Source organism: Erpetoichthys calabaricus, chromosome 2 (genome assembly GCF_900747795.2).
Source record: "Erpetoichthys calabaricus chromosome 2, fErpCal1.3, whole genome shotgun sequence".
NCBI classification, from domain to species: Eukaryota; Metazoa; Chordata; class Cladistia; order Polypteriformes; family Polypteridae; genus Erpetoichthys; species Erpetoichthys calabaricus.
The window spans coordinates 295,636,445-295,660,687 of record NC_041395.2 but is presented as its reverse complement, the minus strand read 5'-3'; the positions used below and the strand labels follow the sequence as shown (position 1 = coordinate 295,660,687).

Below are 24,243 nucleotides of genomic sequence, written 5' to 3'. Positions count from 1 at the left end.
TTAGAAAATACAAATTAAAAAATGTAAACACACTGAAGCTATGTGGATTGCAAGGTGCATACACAGTCTTTAGACTACGAAAGGATTTAAAAATTTGCAGTACTGTATTAACTATTTTAACTATTAATAATTTAATTTTGTCTTGTTCAGCAAGTAATCATCTGTCTTTGTTTTTGCATAAGGTAACAAAACGAATAAAAATATACATAAAACAAACCTAAACCAAATCGGTAACCATCAGAGAAACGAGAGCTTGCATTCCAAAAAACACAGGCACTATCCAACTGCTGCAAGAACTGTTCTGCTGTGTTTTCTGAAAATGAAAAAGTAAAAATGCACATTAAAAAGTATTATTATCCACAACTTTCTCACAATTGAAACAATGTGCAAGTTTTAAAAAAATATACATCTACAGAGGGAAGGCTGTAAGGAAATGTATAACAGCACTTTAATATCCAAGTTACTACAATACATAATTACACTGCTTAAAAATGGCTTTCCTGCCTGCCTGCACAAACAGAAGAATTTGTACCAGTTTGTTACAATACTGTGACTGGAGAGCATTCAGGAAATTACCCTGCAAGTGTATATATGACCACATCTGATAGCATCATTAAAAGTAATCTCAAATTTGAAGAAGTGTCTGACAGGATCCGGACTTTAAATACTCCTTGGCAGTGACCTATTTCAAGAAGTGAAGGGATATTATTAATAAACATAGTTTATCATGTGGAAGTACTTACCATTCTCTGTTATAATAACATCTGTGTGAGAGCTGCCATATTTATGAATGTGATCAATTGCATCCTGCATGCTGTCTACAACTTCAATGCAGCACTCTAAGTCACCATATTCAGTTCTCAGGGATTTCACTTCTGAAGGGCTGAATGTTAAATAGGATGCAAACTTTGGTCCGGCATGTATTTTCACCTAGATAAACAAGAAAATAGACTATAATAGAAAGAATAAAGGAAAAGAGGAAAAAAATCCCAAAACATATCAGACACTGTAAGTGTATATTATTTATTGTTAAATATAAATCTCTCTATTATAAAAGAAAATCCTGCGATGAGACGTGATCTTGAAGAGAGACAGAGACCCCCTCACTTCCCACGACACGGTCAAGGCACGACATCCATTGGAAGCATGTTCCTGAGAGACGGTGATTTGTCAAACAAGATCACGGTCATGTAACCTCTCAGTTGTTGCCCCGCCCTACTTACAACCATTTTCAAACAAGAGCTCTAAAGCAATTGATAAGCTGAAGATGACACGACCACGAGTAAGTGAAGAAGAAAGAGCAGGCAATTGAAAAAAAGACCCAAAAGCGCTGGAGACACAGTACAACTTCATAAAGATGTTCAAAAATGGTGGCGCCATACACATGCAGATCAGGTTACAGATTATGAAAGCAGTGAAATTCGAAAGGCTCAAAAAAAAAAAAAAAAACCTTTGTGCCATACACACACAGAGCAAGTTCAAAAATATGACAGTACTAAAATTCGAAAGTGTCAAAAAACAGACAGTTTTTGCGCTAACAAACGGACATTACTACTCGGTGAAATAACGGAACAGCAAACACTGATCGAATATATGGAGATAGGTGATATGTCGGAAGTATGTAGATATTGTAAGGCTTTAAAGTTTAAGTCGGAAACTTGTAGATCGGCGAATTTGTGTTGCCATCAGGGAAACATACTGCTACTTCCCAATGAAGAGACGTTTCCGTGAGAATTAAAAGATTTGTTGTTTGGTGAATACGAAATCCACAAACACTACAGGCAAAATATACACGTCTACAATAGTCATTTCGCGTTAGCATCATTCAATGCACAAACGTTGATTTACACAGTATTGGACCATACGCTATGAGAATCTGTGGTCCCGCAACAATTAAAGCTTCGACAAGTTTAATTTCGAAAAAAAAACAATTTGGTCAGGTATATATTTATGATCACGGAGAATAGCTGCAATACAGAATCGAAAGAGTTAAAACGATCCTACTAGAAATTATACAGCCAATAATGGATACAGATCCATACTTCAAAAAGTATCACACTTTACACGACATTTATCTAGAGAACACGGACAAAGTACAGTGGAACCTCGGTTCATGAACGTCTCGGTACACGTACAAATCGGTTTATGACCAAAAAGTTCGCCAAACTTTTGCCTCGGTTCATGACCGAGTATACGAACAAGCCAGGTTCCCTTTCGGTTTGTACATGTTCAGTCTCTCCCTGTGCATTTCCTGTGCAGCGAGCAAGAGAGAGAGTGAGAGTGCGCGACACACACGCACACAGACAGAGGCAGCAAGAAAGAGATAGAGCCTTGCACAAACACAGGCAGCGCCAGAGAGAGACAGACCCGCACACACACAGGAGCGCAAGAGAGAGGTGCGCGCACACACACAGGAGTGCGCTACAGAAACACACAAACACAGGCGCTCCAGGCTCGCAAAAGAGAGAGAGCGCGAGCAAGAGAGCGAGAGAGGGAGGGACGCATAAGGTAGAGAAGGCTTGTTTTTGTTTTCAGTTCTGTTTACAGTGATCGGTTTGTAGCCTGCATTGTTGCAATGTTACTTTTCTTGGTGGTTTATTAAATTACAGATTTTTCAAATGTTCATTTTTTCCCCTGCGCTTAAAACTCAAAAAAAAAAAAAAGTATGTTTTATTCAATGTTTTTACATTTAGTTTACTATTACACTGTGCATTCTATGGTATAATTAACTATATTTGTGCTTAAAAATTAAAAATATATATATATTTACATACAGTTCGTACGGTCTGGAACGGATTAATTGTATTTACATACAATCCTATGGGGGAAATTGCTTCGGTTCACGACCAAATCGGTTTATGACCAGAGTTTTAGAACGAATTATGATTGTGAACCGAGGTTCCACTGTAATTGTCTTGGATATCTATCTGAATCTGAAACATCACATGTTGGTTTATTATAAATGCGACTGACGAATTGTCAGCAATAATAATTTCGAAAGACGGAGATATCAAAGAGAGTAGATATTCGTGTATATCCAAAGGCAAAGCACGATTCGTCATTTCTGTCAAATACATCGCCGCATTCAGATCCTTTACTCTTTCCTTTGCTTTTCCCAGATGGCAAAACAGGATGGTCGTACAACATGAAACAAACGCATTCAGAAAAACGTATAACACCCACACAATATTTTGAGTCCAAATTAGCGGTACATTTCCATGTATTTAACCCACTTCTATCATCTCAATGTCTATCGCTACATTACATTATTAATGCGTATCTAAAAGTTGAAGCTAATCATCTCTTCTTTATTAAATTGAATCAAGCTAAACTTAGAACGATTATATGCAAGGGCTCATTGATCACGTTCAAAATTCAACTATCAATAGTTCAGACAAATTTAAAATATGTCCAGCAGTAATATTACCTTCATCATATCAAGGTAGTCCAAGAGCATTACAACAGTTGTATCATGATGCAATGGCAATATCCCGAAATATTTGGTCGTCCAGAGTTATTTATTATTTATTACAATGACGTGCAATCCACAATGGCCAGAAATCCACAGCATCTTGAGAACAATGCCACCGGCTGCATCGGCTCTGGATATTCCCACTTTCGTAAGTAGATGGTTTTATCAGAGAGTCTTATTTGTACTGAATGAACTCGAAACGGTGTTTGGGCAAATCAGAGCATACACTTACAGCATCGGATTTCAAAAACTGAGTTTGCCTCACATGCATTTATTGGTTACTTTGCAAAATAAATTATTAACTGCTGATGATGTGGATTGGTTTGTCTTTGCTGAGATCCCAAACAGAGAAACCTGTCCTGAATTATGGTACAAAGTCATTAAACCCATGTCTCACGGACCACAAAATAAATAAATAAATGAAAACAAAATAAACAAATTGTATTTCCATTGGACCAAACCAGGGGGTTGACGAGCGAAGCGAGCAGGAGGCACAGCCCCCTAGTTACAGTATATAAACACTTACACACATACACAAAGGTCTGACATGGAGAAAAAAAAAAAACCCTGTAAGCTCGGGAACCAAGAGTGGGAGGGGAGAAAGAGAGATGGTTATACAAAATGTTTTAACTTGTCACAGTGAGAAGAGGCACAACTTGATCACTTCACTCAGTACAAGTGGACACATGTTCAGATATAGACATTTTCTTACCCTCGTTTGGAAAATGTCGAAGTGCAACAGTGAACAGCGTGTTAACATCAACTTTCTTGTTCAACTGAAGAAATCTGCGACAGAAACTATTCAATTATTGACTGAGGCTTGTGGTGAAGAGTACATGTCTCATGCACGCATTTTTGAATTGCACAAGTCAAAGGAACCCCTTTTTTGTTGGTAGAATATGTGAAAGCAAAACCGATGGAGATCCTCAAAAGACTTTCAGAAAATGATCTGGAGAGTTGGTTTGAAAGATGGCAGCATTGTATGGAGCTGTGTGTTAACTCCAAAGGGAACTATTTTGAAAGTTAATGTTGTTCATTTTCTTAATTTGTTAAATAAACAGCTAAAGGAAGTCTTTTGTGTGTTGGACCTCATATATACACACACATACACTTACACAACATATACATTTAATGTCACTTCAACTAATATAATACATATTTACACATATGAAAAATGTAACTTACTCGTTCCACACGAAGCATGTCAATGATCTGGTCAAAAAGTGGAGTTCTTAAAAGATCTCTGTGAACTAGAAGAGTTTCCAATGCATTACATGCAGCTGGGTAATCACACTTTGAATCTCTTACTGTAAAAATAAATAAATACGGTATGAATGATAAAAAACAAATTTGACAAAGCATCAAAATGTGAAAAAAAAAAATACATGAAATATAAAAAGTATATCCCATCTTACCTACCCCATTGTTACGATTCATATTATATTATTACATTTTTAGCTTAAAAGCTTGATAAAGGTCTACTTAGCCAAGTACAAACCCAAAACATTTCAGCATATTATCAGCATTCTTACCAATTTTTATAACTTTATCAATACTGGCTTCAGAGTCAACATAAACATGACAGATTCCTTCACTGTGTCCAAGAACAGGAATTCCTTTAGCTGCATGCTGGATATTCTTAACAAGCTGAGATGAGCCTCTTGGTATAATTAAGTCAATCAGCTGATTAAGCCTGCAAAGATCTTCAACTTCTTCACGGGTGCTCACCTAAAACATTAACCCATTAAGCTGTATTAATATTGATAAAATGATAAATAGAATATATTAAAAAAGCACAAAAACAGGCACATGGTGAATCAAACATTTTGAAATAAAATTCAAATGTTCAGTTTTAATGCTGTTAAGCAGGACTTGGTCCCAACATGTATATTTTACAGGACTTTAGTAAAACTTTTATTTACCCTTGTACAAAAAATACAGAGCAACACACAAATGTTTTAAAATTCCATACCAACTGAACAGCATCCTTGACTCCATGGATGGATAGAGCTTCTTGTGTTAATTGATGTAAGATGTTATTGGTATTTGAAGCCTCTTTTCCTCCTTTCAGCAACAATGCATTTCCACTAGCAATAGCCAGTGCTGAAACCTAAACAGCACACAAGCGTATTACTTCACAAAATGTTTACATCATGCCAATTACGTTATTAGGTTTGTAGGTTTTAAATTGTATTACATTTTGGAACATTTTTCTTCATAATATATTAAAAATTTAGCTTAGTAAGCATTTTGACAAGAGTTGTTCTGTCATGGTTTTTTATTATACAACAAACCGCATGAAATATATTACTGTAATATTTGTTTTAGATCATGTGAAAATGGCATTTTTTTTTTTAAACATGCAGACTGTTACTAACAGCCTATGATGGATATCTAAATTGAAGTGTTAACTGTAGTTTTTATATTAATGCTGCATTCTCCAAAGCAGTCAAGCATGTCAAATTACCAAAACTAGAGTGTAAATATGACTGTTTATGGTTAAAGAAATGAAAACAATCAAACGTTTTAGGGTACTGGCAAAAGGGGTATATATATTACACAAATTAGCCATGCAACCATGGTTGCAGGCACAGGGAACAGTGTTATATATTCTATGTTGTTGAACAAATTTCACCAATCAACACTAATGAGCTAAATGTCCCCTGTTTGTCCAATGTCTTTTCATTTTTATCACAATGAAACAGTGATCACTTTTATCTGACTTATCAGTGGCAGCTTAACAGTGTAGCTGCTCCTGAGATTCACTTAATACAGCTACAGCAAGCACGTGGGAGGAAAGCTTGTAGAAGCCTACTAAAGAAACGGCTAGTGAGAGCAAAAAATATGTAAATTTTAATTTTCAGCCCCATACAAAACATTTTTTTTTACTAGATACAACCTTCAAAAAAGAAGTGGATTTCTGCTGTGCTTGAAAACAAGCCAATCTTTGTGGACTTTGCTTTCTCATTTAGAGCTCAGCTGGCTTCCAGGAAAGTCAACTGACTACAGGATTCTGATTGAATGGATCAATGAGAAAAATTAATTACACTAAGTTTTCTTGGGTCCAAGATTGTGTTCTTCTGGAGTAAAACAAGCACTTCAGAGTGAATCCACTATTGAAATCTTAATCCCTTTAAAAAGTTTATATTAAAAAAACTCAACTTGAAGAAATTTAAGCAGACAAAGAGTGACATTTCCAGGCTTCTCTAAGACATCTTGGCTAGTTTGTTGTGAAAATTTAATGTGTTTACTGCAATGTATATTTTGAAAAATGTACAAAAAAAAAACGCGAATTCAAAATAATAAAATTAAATTTTCTGTCAAAAAAAAAAAGGAAACTTCTAAAAACAAGATTTTAAAAAGAAATCTACATAGACAAACTTACTTGTGGAAGACAGTCAGGGCGAGACTCAAATATCACAAGAAGGACACCAATAGGGACAGTTATTTGCTCCAATTCCAAATTGTTTGCAATACGTGTACGTCGTATCACTCGGCCAACACTATCCTGAGAAGATGCAGCAATCTGCCTTAAACCAATAGCTAAGCTGTTCAATTTTGCTGAAGAAAGACTCAGCCTTTTCAGTAGTGGTGGAGATAATCGGCCTACAATTGTAAAAAAGCAAAATCCAGCATATCTAAGCATTAGAAAAAAAAAACAAGGTTTTAAAAACATTATGCACATGTATTTTTATTCATATTTATTGGGCTTTCAGAAAGTCTGAAAAATAAAATCTTAAAATGAACTTTAACTACATATGGAGTGCAAAGGGTCCGTTTGTTAAGCAAGTGTAGTAGGGCAGGTAACAAAAGTGGATTGCCAAAAAGTGAGATGTAATAACTAATACATTTACAAACATAGATTAACAAGTGATAAAGCAATTAAACTTAATGTAGCAACAAATCAACCAACAATATGAACGATCACAGAGCAATGTTTTTTATTTATTTATCTTTAATATTAAATTATAAAATCAAAGAATACTGGACTTTAACACATAAATTAAACGTAGTATAAAAGTGGGGGAAGGGAAAGAGATATCCAATCTGGTGGTGGGAGGCTATTATAACTAAACAAATATCCAAAAATCAACATTACCTCCACTAACAGCAATCTCCATGTCTGTTTTGTTAGCAGAAAGAATCTCTTCTTTTTGGTCTGTCAATAAATCGGCCAGATGACAGATTATTTCAGCTCTCTGAAAAACAGAAACAATACTCTTGAAAAATCAATTGTGCAACAGCAGGATTAAGATACAAGGAGGCAGCATGTGCCCAAACTGCAAATTTTAAAAACAACCTTTAAAAGGCATTTAAAAACACTAGATTCCCTGAAGCCTATGAAAAAAGTTATAATGCCGAGTCACCTTAAATTCCCTGGCACTTCCTCATCTGCATCTTTGTATTGCAAATGTGTCAATTAGCACAAGAAGTAAGCAGCCTGCTATCCTATCCCCCACAGGCGCAGCGGAGGTGAGAAGCAAAAATCTCAGAGCTCAAGTCTGTTTAACCGGGTGTTAGGTGCCTGGAATTGTATTGGGTAAATACTATATTGTTATTTGGAATACACACATTTCATGTGTGTTAGGTGTCTACAACAATCTGGGTAAATGTAGGATGATAGGAAGTGAGAGGCAAGAAATGTTGAACACATAACTAAAACGTATAGTACTAATAACAAAATGTTGACATGAAGTGTATAATATGTGAAGCCTAAAGTCCAAATGTCAAATAAACACTTTCAGAAAAGGTACAAGTATAACAAAACAAGTACACTTTTATTCAAGAAAATAACCAAAGAAAAACAAAATTGGGTTAGGTTAGGATGCTGACACATCCACTTGGCTGGTGTAGCAGTAAGAACTGCTGTCTCATAATCAAGAGGTTATGGGTTCGATTCCGGGTCCTTACTACTCAAAACGCTAAATGCAGGAAGCTGCTCTTATTGTTACTATTAAATAATAAAAACATACAATTGATTTCAGTCTGTAACAGCCAGTGTAAATTTATGGTACTTGTAAAGGTTAGTTTTTTTTTTTTTTTTATTATTCAGTTTTATTCTCACAGTCACATTCACGCTACCCCCCGATCTGACACTGTTAGTTTTCAAATAAAGATGTGGTATAACAGCAGTGAACTCAGATGAGGATGAGGGTTCTACATCGGAGAAAGAGAACAGAAGACCTCCCCGAAAGAAACGTCCAGTCACACATAAGAACAATGTAGCTGCACTAGGTGTAAAGGTAAAAGATGGCACCGTTTGGATGCAGCCAAGAGTTTGGGCGTCATCCTGCCATCTTACCATAGTCTACACTACTAAGATGGGCAGAACGAAAAAAAAAAGATAAGTGCTGCTTACTCGGTTTTAAAAATACTATGCATTTGTTTCTTAGAATCTGAACATTATTAACGTGAACAAAATCCAGGTTTTCTGTAATGTTTTTCCATTAATCAATAAATGTATATTTCCTTTTAACTCAGCAGACAGGCTGGGAATACAATAACATTCGTCTTGTCAATAGCGCTTATACTACCTGTTCAGGCAATAAAGAAGCTAGAGTTCGACCTCCACTTCGAGCCATTTCTGCCTGCTGCTCCACAGTGGGACCTAATTATTAGAGGGAGTAAATAGTAAATTTGAAACTCAAACAAATACAATACTGTAAAAGACGTTTGCATAATGGAAGGAAAGAAGGAAAGAAAGAAAATAAAGAAAGTGCAGTACTATGAAATTATCTGATAAAACTTAACTGGTCAAATCTGAAAGCAACAATATTAATTTCTGAAATCCCACTTTTGATAATTTTGAGTTAATATGATTTTATACAGTAGCTGCTATACATAACCAGAAAGATGGACAATATGACATCCCGCTCATGTTTAAGGTTACATTTCTCAGGTTGTACCAACAATCCTGCACTTTATCTGGGATGCTTTTTTGGGATGTATACAAAGTACACTAAATGGAGGCTATCATAATTTATTAAATATGGTGGGTCAAAACTGACATGAATGAAATTATTTTTAGGAAGCTGTACAAAATACGAGACATTTGACTTTTCCTATTAGACTTCAACAATTAATGGCGAGCAAAAAAAATGTTAAAGTTTCATTCCGAACACACAAAATTTAGGGTGCTCTTACTGATTCCAAACAGAAAAATAACTAAGAGTTAAACTAGCATAAATAATCTGGTACAGTGGCCTAAATATTTTAATTTTAACTGGAGAGACATTTGTCTTTGTATAAACAAAATATATCTAAGAGGGTAGTAAATCAATACCCTCAAGCACAAAAAACCTAATTGTATATATTTTTAACAACATGGAAAACTCGAAATCAACATACTGTAAGCAAATAATTACAATTTGAAATCTAAAACATTGGAAGGACAGCATCTGAGAGTTAGAGGTTAAGATAAGTATAAAGTTTTGGTTTGAGTGCTTGTTACAGTATTGCCATCTCTTGAATGGCGTAGAACTGTCTGGAAATTTCTAACTAGGAGCTGGAAAAAAAAGTTAGCAAAGAGAGAGTAACCTGGTCTATTCATCTTACTATGTTACGACTGCATGCCTTACATGGAAAAATTGATCAAATGTGAAATCAGCAAATCCAGTCATGTACTCAATGAATGTAAATTTAAACCAGGCATTCTGTATTTTCAAACTCAAGGTTATTTTTTTCACAATCATGGCTAACATTTATTGGTCCTTGAAATGGGTGTTAAGTGGTACGAGAATCATAGTTTACGATACTGTGCTCTAGTGGTTTAGCACAACACTGGCTCAAACATGTAAATACCTGAATGTGAGAATAAAATGGAGTGTCTACAGTTTCCATTGACCTCATTACTAACATGCTTAGAAAAAACTGAAGACATTTGGAAAGATGAAACATCTCACCACAGCTTCAGGCTATACATTTTTCTCCCATCTCTCCAGTTCTGCCCTTATTCTTCTCATGTCATATTAAGTAGGTTCAGCATTGAGTCTAAACTTTTCCTCAACCACATCCAGGCATGTTAATGGTATGAAATGTGATATTTGTCCAAATCCTTTATAAATTTCACCAGAAAACTACTTTTAGAACGAGTGCAACTGCAGCATTCAGGAAGCTAGCTTCCGGTAACCACATCACATGGGAATGAAAGGCTCTCACAATGGAAATGAGGAAAGAAACAATTCAGCCAGACTTTTTTTTTTTTTTTAAATATTAGAGAGAAATATTTTTTTTCCTGACAATTACATGGATGCACAATTTTCTCATATTTTGCATCACAACTGGGGAACATTCTTTGCTACAAAGAAAACATATTTGGTAGGTTTTAAGGCTTTTGTTTCATGCTTGCTCTGATTTATAAACAATGCTATACTTAAAAATACAAATTTTATAGGTCAAATTAATGTATGCCATGACTGCGTGTGAACAAAATAACCAATTACACTGACAAGTGCTTTTATTATGTGAGCACAAAACCTATGCAGACCTTGGGATATTCTCCAAATTCAAACATGAATAAGGACTAGTTTCGAGATATGAACCCAGAACTATAACCATTAGGCTAGCAAGACATCAGAAACTGCCTGGTATTGCTTTATAAATGATCTACTAATATCCTCTGCAGTACCAAATGCTACAGGAATTATGGTTTCAGATTCAAGTATAGATTTTATTGTTATTGACTATAGTTATCAACTAAGTAGGCCTAAATACTTAAATGGACTGACAAGTTTTGCATTACACTCATGAAAATTATTTTATTCAAGTGTACAAGTCTGATGCCATTAGTCTCTCAGCTCCCACCTAGAGTTAGATATGGTGCTCCAAGCTAGTGATCTCTCTCTATGTTGCCATTAGGAGATGCTTTTAAAATATTTGCACGCAATAACACTTTGTTTTTCAGTTTATTAATAAACTGAAAAGCCAAGTATTACATAACAAATTTGAATGCATTTAAGTGGAAATAGCTAATGTTTAATATTTAGAAAAAAAAGTTTTTCAATAAATTGCAATCCTACAAATGGCAAGAAAACATCATCAGTTCCTAATGTGAAGGGTTTGTACATTAGTTTAGTCATATCCACTGCGAGGGAAGAGCCATGTTCTTACCCGGCCAGTACACCCTTGAGGTGGAAGGACAGGAGGAGTCAGTTTACACAGAGCTTTGTCTCCTCCAGGATGCTACATGGCAGAAAGCCCAGGTTCGGATCCCCTGTATGAGTGCTCATAAGGCATGCCTGGTATTGTAGTCCCAGGGGACAGCCTTGTTGGGTTTTGTGGGACCTGCCAAGGTGAGCTGTGGGACGTGGGAGTTCCTACTCCACAGAGGTCCAACCTCACCCAAAAGTGCTTCCGCACTGCAGTGTTATGTCACTGAAAGCACTCTCAGGTATTAGATAAAAGGACCTGCCTGGATGAGCCAGAGTCTGTTGGAATGGAAGGTGGAGGAGTCAGTGGTCAGTAAAAGAGAGAGAGAGCGAGAAAAGAAAAAAAAAAAAAAAAAGAATACAAAGAGTATACTATCCTGTGCTTTATTGTACTTGTGGTTATGGGGGCAAGAAACACATACAGTATTGTGGAAGAGTTTCCCATAATAAAAGACTCCTTGTGCTTGTACCTTGCATTTGTAACTGCTTGTGTTGGGTGTTTAGGGAGCTGGAACTCCCCCTGGTTTCCACACCACCCATAACCCTATTATCTTTGACAATTGTCTAAACTTTAGTAGTCACATTTTAGGCCTAAGATGCCGGGTTGCACATTTTTTGCAAACGGCAGTTTTTTTGGTATATTCAATTTTTCCTTTCCCTCTCTTTTCTCCTTTTAACAATCTGCCATTTTGATTAAACTTCTCTATCATAAATTTGGAATGTCACTAACATACTATGGACGTCTTATTGCTACTGAACTCTTCGGTGTCATGATAGTTAATTGCTGAACACCCAGATAGGAGGTAAACAGCCATCTGGCTATGGAGGGAAATCCTGCTTAGCTTATAATACTAGCAATAATGGGAACCATTTCTTTCTCCGTGGCCAGTGAAAATAACGAACACCTCTGCATTCCTACTTTTGTGACAGACTGGAACCCTATTTAGGGCCAGTCTGCACCCAATTTTGGCAGGATAAACATAACTCTTCCGCAACCGTGAACTGAATGAAATGGCTTTAACAACATTAAAAATTCATTAGGTGTTACCTGTCTAAGAATGGTTGAAATGTAAGTAATCAATGTAGACCTCAGCGTTAACATTTGCAGTGTAGCGTGTCCATCCAGTTGTTATGGCTCTGTCACATACCATTAGGGATAGGATTCATAAGAGTAGTGCTTAAGATTATGATGTGCCATCTGTGCAATAGCAGAGACACAGAAAATGGACAGACACACAGATACTTGTACTTTTTTGCAATGTGGATATTTTACTATTTATTATTAACATTCAGTTCATTTGAGAACCAAAATTTATAAAAGTACTTATATATTGTATATAAAAAAAAAATAAAAATGCAGAGTGATGAATTAGAAAATCCAGCTGCCCCATATACAATTATATTTACAGTAGTATTTATTATGCATATCTATGAGCATAACTATATTCATAATTACTGTATATTGCACTGATACTTTAAGTGGAATTTAACTGAAGAATGCGTTTCTCTGTAAATAATACATAAAATTTACAACACTCTGAGCTCTCTGATGACAAGTCATTTAAAACACAAATTTGCGCATCCTTTTTGATCATCAATGTTTTTGTGTCATTCTTTACTTAACTCTTTTTAAAGTATAAGTAGAAGGTAAAAATGCTAGATTCCCCTAAAAGTTAGAACATTTTAGTGCAAGGTCTAATATAAATACTTAAAAATGTAAAAATACTAAAAGCTGACATTAATAACACATTTTCTTATGTTATGAAAAGTGAAAAAAATACTCTGTTAAACTCACCTGCAGGTTTCACTTCTGAAAAGAAAGTGCCCACCTTCTTTCCTTCAACAATGTCAGTTATGACATGCCCTGTAACTTTTGGATGTGTTCCATTTGCAATTACAACAGATGTCCCTCCTTGCAAAGCCCAGAGAGCAGCCTTAACCTGAGTAAATGGTCAGATTTTAAACAATATGCAGTTAAATTTATTCTCAATATGACATATCCCTATTGTGAGAAATACTTGGTAATTATCAAAAAGACTCATTAAATTAAATAGAAATACTTGGTCATTAGCAAAAACAGAGTCATTAAATTAAATGCATACCATTCATATAAAGAATGTATGCACTTTTCCATCATGTAGTGTCCGTTGCCTGGAAATCTAGGAATGAACAACGCTCTTATTACTCACTTAGTGTAACTATTTGTCATTTGTAACTCAATTTTCTTCAAAAGGGAATACTTTCAGTGTACAGTGGAGTCCTATGTTCTGTTGCATACTATCACAGTTATATTCTTTAGATCCACTAGGAACTAGGTCAGATGTGTTCCAGAATTTTAAATATTTTCAGGAACCGTATGAACCTATAGTTTTCTTTGGGTGAGGTCATGGTTTTTCTGCATGGTATGATGATACCCATAAGTACATGGGTATGGATAAGGAGAGTGCTATTTTTAATGTAAACCAGGCTCAAGTGGATAAAGGTTCAAAATGTATATTTGCTAGCATATTCATTCTTCCTTTCGTATTGCTGAAGATGAATCTAAAGAGGTTTTTGATTTTTTACCACACCACTCTTGAAATAAATTTATTTTGTAAATTTTAGATATAGAATTGTGTGCCTGTGCCACAGATCAAAATACTTGCATACAGTGGTGTGCAGTCCTCTTGAAAGTTATCATAATTTTCTGCATAACAAAAGATCTGTACACATATTTATTGTTTCAGTATTTTTAATGTGAATACATATACTGTAACTATACATTTTCAAAGCCATTTTCTGTAGATTTAAATGTACATTTAAAAATCTGTAAATTTAGTGTTTGCATAATTATTCAAGCCCTACACATTAAGGGTATACTCACACTGGCAATTTGTTCTGTGCCTGACATGTTTGTCCGCATGTAACCCTGCAAAGTCTAATTCATTTGACTAGTGTGATCACTCCGTGACGGGCCAACCTTACCATGCCCTGGCCTACTTAAAAGAGATGGGCCCAAGCATGGTTCAGTAGCATTCGGGAACAATGTGATCGATAAACGTGTCAGAGCACAGAAAAGAGACATGATGTCAATAATGAGACAAGTCAGATGAATGAATTGAGAATTGCACTAATATCTTTTTGAGTTAAAAAACAGGTTTTTATTCTCACCTTACACATGAATGTGAATTGTAGTTGGCAAGAAAAGTTGCAAATTCCCCTCTTAACATCATTTGTCACCATAAAAATCTTCTCAGCACGATTAACAACAAAATGCTCCGCTGCACACTCAATAAAGCGGTAACAGGATGCAGCGTTATCCTGACCTACATGACTCCAAAACAACCACAAAATAAGTAAAATCATGTTGACACAGATGCTGTCACACTATGTTGGGATCTTGTTTTGGCTTTACACAAAGTTGCATGGTCATGACGAAAGCGTGCCTGGGCCCAGAATGTTAAGCGTAGTGTGAGTGCAGCATCTCCAGGTCAACAGGGTAGTAGGGAGGGGGGGACAATCACGCTTGGGCACAGTACGGAACAAATGTGCCAAGTGTGAGTACACACTTTGTTGAGAACCTTTATGCTGCAATAACTGCCTTAATTCTTTTGGGTTAAGTATGTATCACTTTTGCACAATGTTCAAGAGTAATTCTTCCCCCATTCCTCTTGGCAGAATTGATAAAGATCCTCTAGGTTGGTGGGATGGAGCCACTGGACAGCAGGTTTCAAACAAGGCCACAGATTTTTAATAGGATTAAGATCTGGGCTTTGACTTGACCATACCAAAACTTTCGCCTTTCTGTTTTTGATCAATTCCACTGTTGCTTTGGCCTTATGCTTAGGGTTATTGTTATGTTGCAAGACTAATCTTCTCCCAAACTGGAACAAGCTCTACTGCAAAATTGTGAGGTATTTATGTGCATCTATTGTCCCTTCAACTCTGACAAGATTTCCAATCCCAGAACATGAAAAACATCCCCATATTTCATCATAAGTATGCGGTTTCTTTAGGCATGGGCAGTGTTAGTTTTATGCCACACGTTAACTCTTTGAAATCTGGCCAAAAGGTTTTATTTTGGTCTCATCCGACTATAAAACCTTCTTCTACATCTTAACTTTGCCTTTCTCATGCTTTGTAGCAAATGCCATACGTGTTTTTATGTGGACCTTCTTAAGGAATGTGTTCTTTCTTGCTACCCTCCCGTAGAGGCCTGTTTTATGGAGAGCTCTTTTAATTGTCAATCTGTACACCATCACTCCAGTTTCAGTCAAAGAGCATTGCAGACATCGGAGAGTGATGGATGGATTTTTAGCAGCCTCTCTCACCAGTCGACGTCTTGCTCTGACATTTAGTATGGAGGGACGACCTGTTCTAGTAAGTCTGTGTGCTATGATGAACTTTCCACTTTCTGATGATGGAACCAATAGTGCTTAACAGGACATTCAAGCTGTTAATATTTTTTGTAACCATTTTCATAGACTTTCTCACATCAGCAGATTGTTCCTTTGTCTTAATTTTTGCAGTGATTGTCCAACAAAGACTATGGCCCTTACAAAGGGTGCTTTTTATATCCAGGACTCATAAGTAGTACCTAATTATTTTTAATTATGGTCAAATGACCGTCAACTTTGTGTTGTGATTAATTTGTCATTTGCGTAAATATTGAAAAAAATTAATTATGTAACAATTTTTTTAAGGCAGAAAATTATGATGACTTTCAAGGGAAATGAATAAACTTTTCATTGCCACTATAAAGCTGTATGTATATAAATGATTTCCTTACTTACTTAATTACCTTTGTTATAGTATGTGTGTGCCCTCTAACGATGTCCTGAGTTTATTTTTAAAATCATCTGCATATAATGAGTTGTGACAGAAGAATAGCAAAACTTTGACATTTCTTTAATCATATTCAGAGATCATCTGTTGATAGTTAATGTACGATTGTGGGGAGAGACTTTGAAATCAGTAAAGATGTGAACAGTGACTAGGTCCAGTATGGGAATGTGTGTTCTGAAACATATATAGGAACAGAAATTGGCTTTTGGGATGTGGTAGTTCTTAAGATAATAGAATATACTGAAAAACAGGTGCCATTTTTTTTTTGATTTCCCAGCATTTTGAAAAAAGTGCACTTTAAAAAAAGTGGCTGCGTGCCTCTTTACTACCAGTTATCTGCTTAACATATGCATGATAGTAAATAAAGCAGCTTACCGACTTTTCAGAATTTTGGAATCAACTTGGTACAGAAGCAGCAGTTTTAACGACAACTCTAGGTAGTACATTTAGAATTACCAACAACATTTATTTTTAGCAATTTTCCAATACCATATGGAATTGTAATAATCACTTACCTTGGCTTCCATCCCTCCGATGCCAACACGTGACTTTGTTCCAAATGTGATAGACTGTTGATCGCCAGGATAAAATATATCTATTAATTTTGCATCATCAGAGCCAGGTGGACTATCATAGAGACCTTGAAAACAATAAAATTATTGTACTGAATTACATTTTACAATATATTTCATAAAGACTGAGTACATCAATCACAAAATATAAAAATTAACTTTTTTTCTTAGGTTTGAGTTAACGTGTTTAAATTACCATCCTTGGAGTGCTCTATGGGTCAATTTACAACTGTGGTGCACCATACCTGAGCAAACTGAAGTCACTGTTATGCTAGTGGAACCAGCTTGAGACAATTCATGTTATTCTGCTGGAAGAATCTATTTAAAAAGGGTACATTGTGCCCATAAAGGGATGCACATGATTAGGTTTGCTGTGTAATTTAAATGATGCTTAAATGGTATCAACAGGTCTAAATATGTGACATGACATCCATTAAACACAAAGCAGAATAAATAAATTGGTTCACAACATTTTTGCGGACAACCTAAATTTCAGGGACTAAATTGAGACCAATACAACATTGTTTCAATCATAACAAGTCTATTTCGTGTGATCACGCAAAGACCATAGCCTTGTCATAATGTTCCTAGATATCAGATATGGAGCATGGCATGATTTTCTGCTGCTGTAGCTCAACTACTTCAGGGTTAAATATGCTGTTTTTTCAGAATGAGAACACAAACTAAACACTGGGAACTTTAAAGATAATTATGGCCTTAATATAACCGCATATTTTACAAATTCTGTCTGCAATATAACCTTTAATCAACACATTACTTTTACAACTGAGTGATTTTGCTAAAAGAAACCTAGACAACTTTACCAATCAGCAACAAAGCCATAGGTAGTACCTCCAAACTTTGCCATCTCACCCCCAGCCCTAAAACAGATAATCTGAGGCAGCAATGGGAATAGAACATGTTATTCAGAGTTTCTGATAATAAAAAGAAGTCCGCTATCAACAAAATGCACTCCTGATCAATATGCACAAAGAATGGCCTAACTGAACTTAGTTCCTTTGAACGGTTTGAAATGCTTATTAACGGTGTGCTTTTTTAAGACACAAATAGTGAAAACTTATCAAGGAACTGCCTCACTGAGTCACATTTTGTAAATGCCCCATGCTTATTTCTTATTGGAATAAAATTCTGTCTTATTTATTAGTTTTAAAATCAAAATAACCACATAACAGCTCAATTTAGGATAACACCCAGTGAGACTACATTGCTTAATGAAGTATATATTGTGGTGACCTGCACTACAATATAGCTCATTGTTTTACTTCACTTAATTGGATGATTTAAGCCACCGACCCACCCCTGCACAAGAGGGAAAGGATTTCCTATTTTGCTTACAATAACTGAAAAAAAAATTAATTTAAAGAGAACTGTCAACAAACTATTTTATAATTTGGCAGACAATTTATTAAAGCAGTTCTTATTAAGAACTCAGAATCTCTCCTCTCTAGAAGTAACTACTGCATACCATTTCCACCTTCCAAGAAGGGTTGAGTAGAGAATATCAGATTGTATGTAAATAAAATATAGCACCATAGGTGTGACTAACATAGTTATTTTTTTAAAAATGACATAATTAAATACAATGGTACAACATATGTTTTTTCAAGGATTACAATAAATATTACTTAAAATACATACTGCATTTACTATATAATACTAGTACTATATAGTACTTTGATTACAAACATGACTAAAACAGACAGTATTTGCAATATAATATGACCAACCTTCTACATCAGATAATGCAATAAGAAGATCTGCTTTCATTTCAACAGCCAAGCGTGCTGCTAAGCTGTCATTATCCTTGATGCTGATGACCTAAAACAAAATGGGGAAAAAAAAGTTACTGCAACTTCACTTCTTTATTCAAAAAGCATTTTTATCAATAACTGTTGCTTCACTAGCTTAAGCAAAAGCTATGCAATAAAGCCATGCTGCATTCATAAAGTACAGTACTAATGCTCTAATGGTTTAATAGTTCAACCTATTTTTACTTATTTGACAATCTTTACACAGTCCTCAGTAGGTTACTTCTAAAACTAGATATAGGCAGCCACATCCATTGCATGAAATATAAGCCCATTTATGAAGATACTTGAGGAGACATATTTTTCAGCAATATCTTGAATGAAAGTGTTTTTTTAACAGTTGACCATTTTCTTGCATTGCATGAAAGAAATAGTGGTCTATTCTTTCTTACAAACAGTTTCTTTAACTATATGGAAAACTCTCAAGTCAAGGTACAGTATCTCTTGAACTTTAGATCTGGACTTTTAACTGACCATTTGCCAAAATCCAGAATGTCATATCACTGGTCATTTTGTGGTACACTCGAATTATTTCCCTGTAATAAAATCAACCTTCACTTCAACTATTCAAGTTCCCCATATTTTCTTTAGAGAACTCCCGTTTACAATGACGTTAATGGGTCTGTTTGCAACATTACTGGTCCAAAAACTTTGCCCTATCAGTATTTTTGATGGGAGACATGATCTTTTCATGAAGCATAATATTTTGTAATGTGATTGAATGGCTCATATTTTGACTTTTCAGTCCAGAGAACAATATTCTAAAAGTAAGCCTTGAAACCAAAGGCATGTAACAAAATTCCTCATATAGAGGATGCATTTTCTCCTGACAACTCTTTCATGAAATCCTCATTTCAATGTCTTCACAAAACTTAATCTCGGAGCTCTATGAAATGTCTAACAGCTTTATATAGTTAACTCCTTAAAAGTATTTTGGATAAACAACTATTCTTATGTTGTACGTGAACAATGCAGAGTTCTTCTCCATGATAGTTGTCTTTCCAGGGAATGAACAAACTTCATATTGTTTATAAAGGATAATTTAATCTCCTATTTTTATTATTATTTAAACAAGATGAACTCCCATTTTCCAAGGCACTCCAAGTCTAATTCAGCTATTCTCCAACGGTACTGTATATAGATGGTGAATCATACTTTGGTGCACATTGCTCTATTCATCATTTTGAACTAATTGGAGGTAAGGGTTCAATTTTTTTCATAAAATGTATTTTGTAAAAAAAAAAAAAAAAAATCCATCCTCTACATCCCTACCCAAACTGGAGATATAAAAATCATGTAACAAAATAAGAACAGATATCTCTAGGATGAGACATCAAAAAAGTTAGCAGAGGATCATTGACATAAAATAAAAACACTAAGTAAGATTAGACACCCTTTTGTTACAGCTTTTTAATATTATCAAAAAAATAAACATTTAAGATCCATCTGATAATCCTTTTATTTTGACAGTTACTTCAGTCTAGAGGGCTGCATGGGGTCATCTTCCATCTGTATGGTAAATAATTAATTTCATATGCTGTATTTAAAAAGTTCACTTTTAACATATTTGCAAACCTAACTACTTCTGAATCCACTGTATATAAGTTATATGCAGAAAGTAATAGCTTGCACATTTTCTTTTACTAAAACTACAAGCAGAATTTGTAAATGTTATTAAATGGTTACTTATCTCGTATGAGGACTAACAGAAAGTCAAATGTACTTCAATAAGTTAAACCATATTTTTGATTATCACCACAATCAAGTAATGCCTCTCTGAGACTGACAGCATGCAAATTTGCTTTCACATTCACCAATCAGAAGGCCAAAAGCACATTTATTAACTGTTCTAAGTTATAAAACAAGCACAAAAATTGCATGCTTTACTAATGCCACCTTAGAAAAGCTCTATATAGAGTGAAACTGCCATTCATCAATAATTTTTACTCTCACAATATAGAAATTTAGGCTTTTTTATAAGTAGGAAAAGTAATCTATGAGTAGAACCTGCCTAATTTCAGACGATGCACATAAAATTATTACGATAATATATTTTTTAACGAGCCCTGCAGTGTGAAGACTTTAAGAGAATTCAATTAACACTGAATATATATTAATATCAAATTAATTTAATTTTTTAAAGAGTGCACAGTTTAACAGGGTTGTCGATGGTGCATATTTGCTTAATGTCGCACAGTGCTTCTGTGCTTATTTTTTATGTTGATTGGCTGCCAAAATGTCCTTCACTTTGCACTACTTGCAACGCAAAACTTTGAATCAATTTGAAAACTCAGAAACAATCTTGTAATTAGCCACACACTGGAATTCACCTAAGGTAACAGCTGATGTATCTATACAGTAGTGAGATTTTAGCAACTTACAGTGCTTAAAGCCTACCTACCTTTAAGCAACTACATGATCCTTACCTCTTCCCCAAAGCAATAAAATAAAACTAATAAAAATGTTCTAGGGGAAACACTTGTGACTTAATTCTGCCGAGATCCTGTAAAGAGTACTTAAATATTTGCATATGTCAGTTGATTGTTACATTACTGTGTAACAATGACAACACTAGAATAAAGGGATCAAACTACATATTTTCAAATATTTACAAGGAGTTGTTGAGTATAGGGAAACTAATCTTTTGTATAGAAAACAAATTTCAGTAGAAGGTTTAATAAAACAAAACTACTGGCCATTAAGTAACCTCTTCTCACTTCCATAGATTTATATGATCAAGAATGCTCAAATATACTGCCTATGAAAGGTTTTCACCCCTTGAAAGATTTCACATGTAATTGTTACATAACATTGAATCACAATGTCAAGTAAGCCAAATTAAATCCACTAATCAACAGAAAAACACTTTAATTTTAAAAGTTAAAACAGATCTTTGCAAAGTGATATAATTACAAATGTAAAAAATAATTGCTTGCATAAGTATTAATCCCTGTTAATTTGGCACATCTAAATCAGGAGGCCAAAAGGAGACTCTGGAGGAATGAAAAACTGCACTGCCTTTGATTGGAGAGGCTGCATAAATTGTTGCATGGAGGCTTCTCCTGTTGGCAACATTATGGGAGAGTGCAAAAAAGAAAAATACTGTGAAAATTAGAAAACAGCACTTTAAGAAGAACTGGCTAGAAGGCAGAGATGAGACCCTTAAGTCGGCTAGAATATGTTTATTCTGATGGCCATGGAACTATAAGCCAAACACTATCAAAAACATACCATCCCCACTGCATGGTAGGTGTCATGCTATGGGCATGCTTCTCTGCACTGGCCCTGGAAGGCTTGTGTGGGGACAGAGTAAAGGGAATGGAGCAATATACTAGGAAATTAAGGAGGAAATCCTGATGCAGTCTGCAAGAAACTTGCACCTTGGCAGAAAATTTGCTTTCCAGCAATGCAACAACCACGAACAAAAAGCCAAACCTACACAGGAATGGCTTAAAAACAAAAATGTTAATGTCCCCGATAGTCCAGATCTCATTCCAATACAGAATCTGTGGCTAGGTTTGAAAAAGGCTGTTCACTCACAATCCCCAAGAAACCTGACAGAGTATGAGTAGTTTTGGAAAGAAGAATGTGGAAAACTCTAAAGTCCAGATTTGCAAAGCAGAATGAGACCTCTATGCACACAGACTTAAAGTCTGTCATGGCTGCCAAAGAGGAGTCTACTAACTTGAATACTTGTGCAATTAATCATTTTGTGTTTTATATCTGTAATTAATTTAGAGAACTTTGTAGAGATCTGTTTTAAATTTGACATTAATAAATAGTCTTCGGTTGATCAACGTCAAAAAAAAACAAACTAAATCTACTATGATTCAGTGTCCTGTAATAATAAAATGTGGAACATTCCAAGGAGGTAAATACTATTATGCTGTGAGAGTAAACCTTACTAACCAGAATTGGTTGGATGGATGGCTGGATTATGACTGGTTCTAAAGTTTATGCAGTTAGGATGTTCAAGAAACATGTTATTAGCTCACTGAGAATAAAAAGGAAAGCTTTAGCATGCACTAAATACACTAACCTGTCAGCAGCGGCATGCACCTTCACAAAAGCAGGATACCCTCCCAGACACCCTTTAAAAGTTACCCACATTTACCCCCTGCAGATCACTATTTGGCTCTGGAGGGGGAACAACAGCATCATTTGTGTTAATGATTGGGACAATGTTCATTCTTAGTAGCTCATGGAGAGTGCTGTTCAGATTTCTTCTCTTTTGATCATCATGAAAATCCAAATTTGTAACCAAAATCTAAACAAAAAGAAAAAAAATATTGTTATTAACAGAATTGCAGAATGCAGTCAAATATTGCTTTAAGCTGCACGACAAACGGGCTATTCCAAACTCCCAAGTTGTGAGCAAATCTAACATTAAGTTTACATAATCAATACTACAAAAATAAAGAACAGGCATGGAGTAATTTGCAATACACAGCAAAGTAAAAGGATACTTACAAAAATAAAAATTGAAATATGTCTATATGAAATATAAAATCCAGGAATAGCTTACCTGTGCTGTGCATGTGCTGTATTGTGTGAACATTGCTTCATAAAGTGCCATAAGACCACTCTGCCCTGCAGCTGCACATGCACGTGCTTCAAGCACTGGGACCGACTACAAAAAATAAATAATTTAATCTGAGAAAGAATTGTCAATTCAACGTTTAGCTAAATGCCCAATACATTTCTTTAAATCACTTTATAGGCTAGTTATTAACTGACCTAAGAACTTTCCACACCTAGCACTTACACCATTTCCAGAGGTTATACTGGTTAGTCTTGATTAAGCATAAGATAGCTCAATAATATATACAAATATTTAAAACAACCTACCCTTCAAAGATCCTAAGTAACATTAGAAAAAGGATCTTTTACTTGGCATGTATGAAAAGCAGTGGAACTTGGGCAGGCATAGAATAAACTCTAGTTGTATATGTGCCAAGCATTCCATAATTCAGCTAAAGGTCTTTTATGAATCACATTTATCCTGCCTATAATTGTCCAAAATATACCCAGGTCAACACCCAACCTGTGAGTGTTACCATCTAGCTTCAGTTTCACTAAGCCAACCGTTTGGGGAATGCACAAAATTCACATAATTTTGGAGTAAAATCTTTACATACTTCTCATACAGCCTTGGTATTTCAATCACTCCTAAACCATTAATGGCAATATTTGGTGTACTCCCGGAACACATTAAAGTGCATAGGGATAAATTGATTGTAATAGCCTCTACAACACTACTAGCACACCAGACTTACCCTGCTCAGCTAGAAAAATCCAACCTATCCTCTATAACTCAGTGGGTAAGCGTTATTCTACATTTCATTTTAGAAAAAATATCAAAATTCTCTCTTACAGGACATGTCTAAAACCACGGAAAG

At 35.2% G+C, this 24,243-nt stretch overlaps 1 protein-coding gene across 3 annotated transcripts in view; it reads right to left on the bottom strand.

Moving 5' to 3' along the window:
• The window catches only part of aldh18a1 (aldehyde dehydrogenase 18 family, member A1), a 31,145-nt gene that overhangs the window by 1,847 nt on the left and 5,055 nt on the right, over positions 1-24,243 (bottom strand). For 2 of the 3 annotated variants that reach the window (XM_028795789.2, XM_028795791.2), the window contains exons 6-18: positions 23,370-23,474; positions 22,953-23,111; positions 18,764-18,854; positions 16,959-17,083; positions 13,415-13,559; positions 9,007-9,080; positions 7,572-7,671; positions 6,858-7,078; positions 5,445-5,582; positions 5,005-5,200; positions 4,658-4,779; positions 744-930; positions 218-313 (exon numbers count right to left, since the gene is read on the bottom strand). In XM_028795789.2, the coding sequence (XP_028651622.1) occupies positions 218-313; positions 744-930; positions 4,658-4,779; positions 5,005-5,200; positions 5,445-5,582; positions 6,858-7,078; positions 7,572-7,671; positions 9,007-9,080; positions 13,415-13,559; positions 16,959-17,083; positions 18,764-18,854; positions 22,953-23,111; positions 23,370-23,474 (1,759 nt within the window). The remainder of the gene's footprint in view (positions 1-217; positions 314-743; positions 931-4,657; positions 4,780-5,004; positions 5,201-5,444; positions 5,583-6,857; positions 7,079-7,571; positions 7,672-9,006; positions 9,081-13,414; positions 13,560-16,958; positions 17,084-18,763; positions 18,855-22,952; positions 23,112-23,369; positions 23,475-24,243) is intronic. The other variant, XM_028795790.2, reaches the window with a different exon arrangement.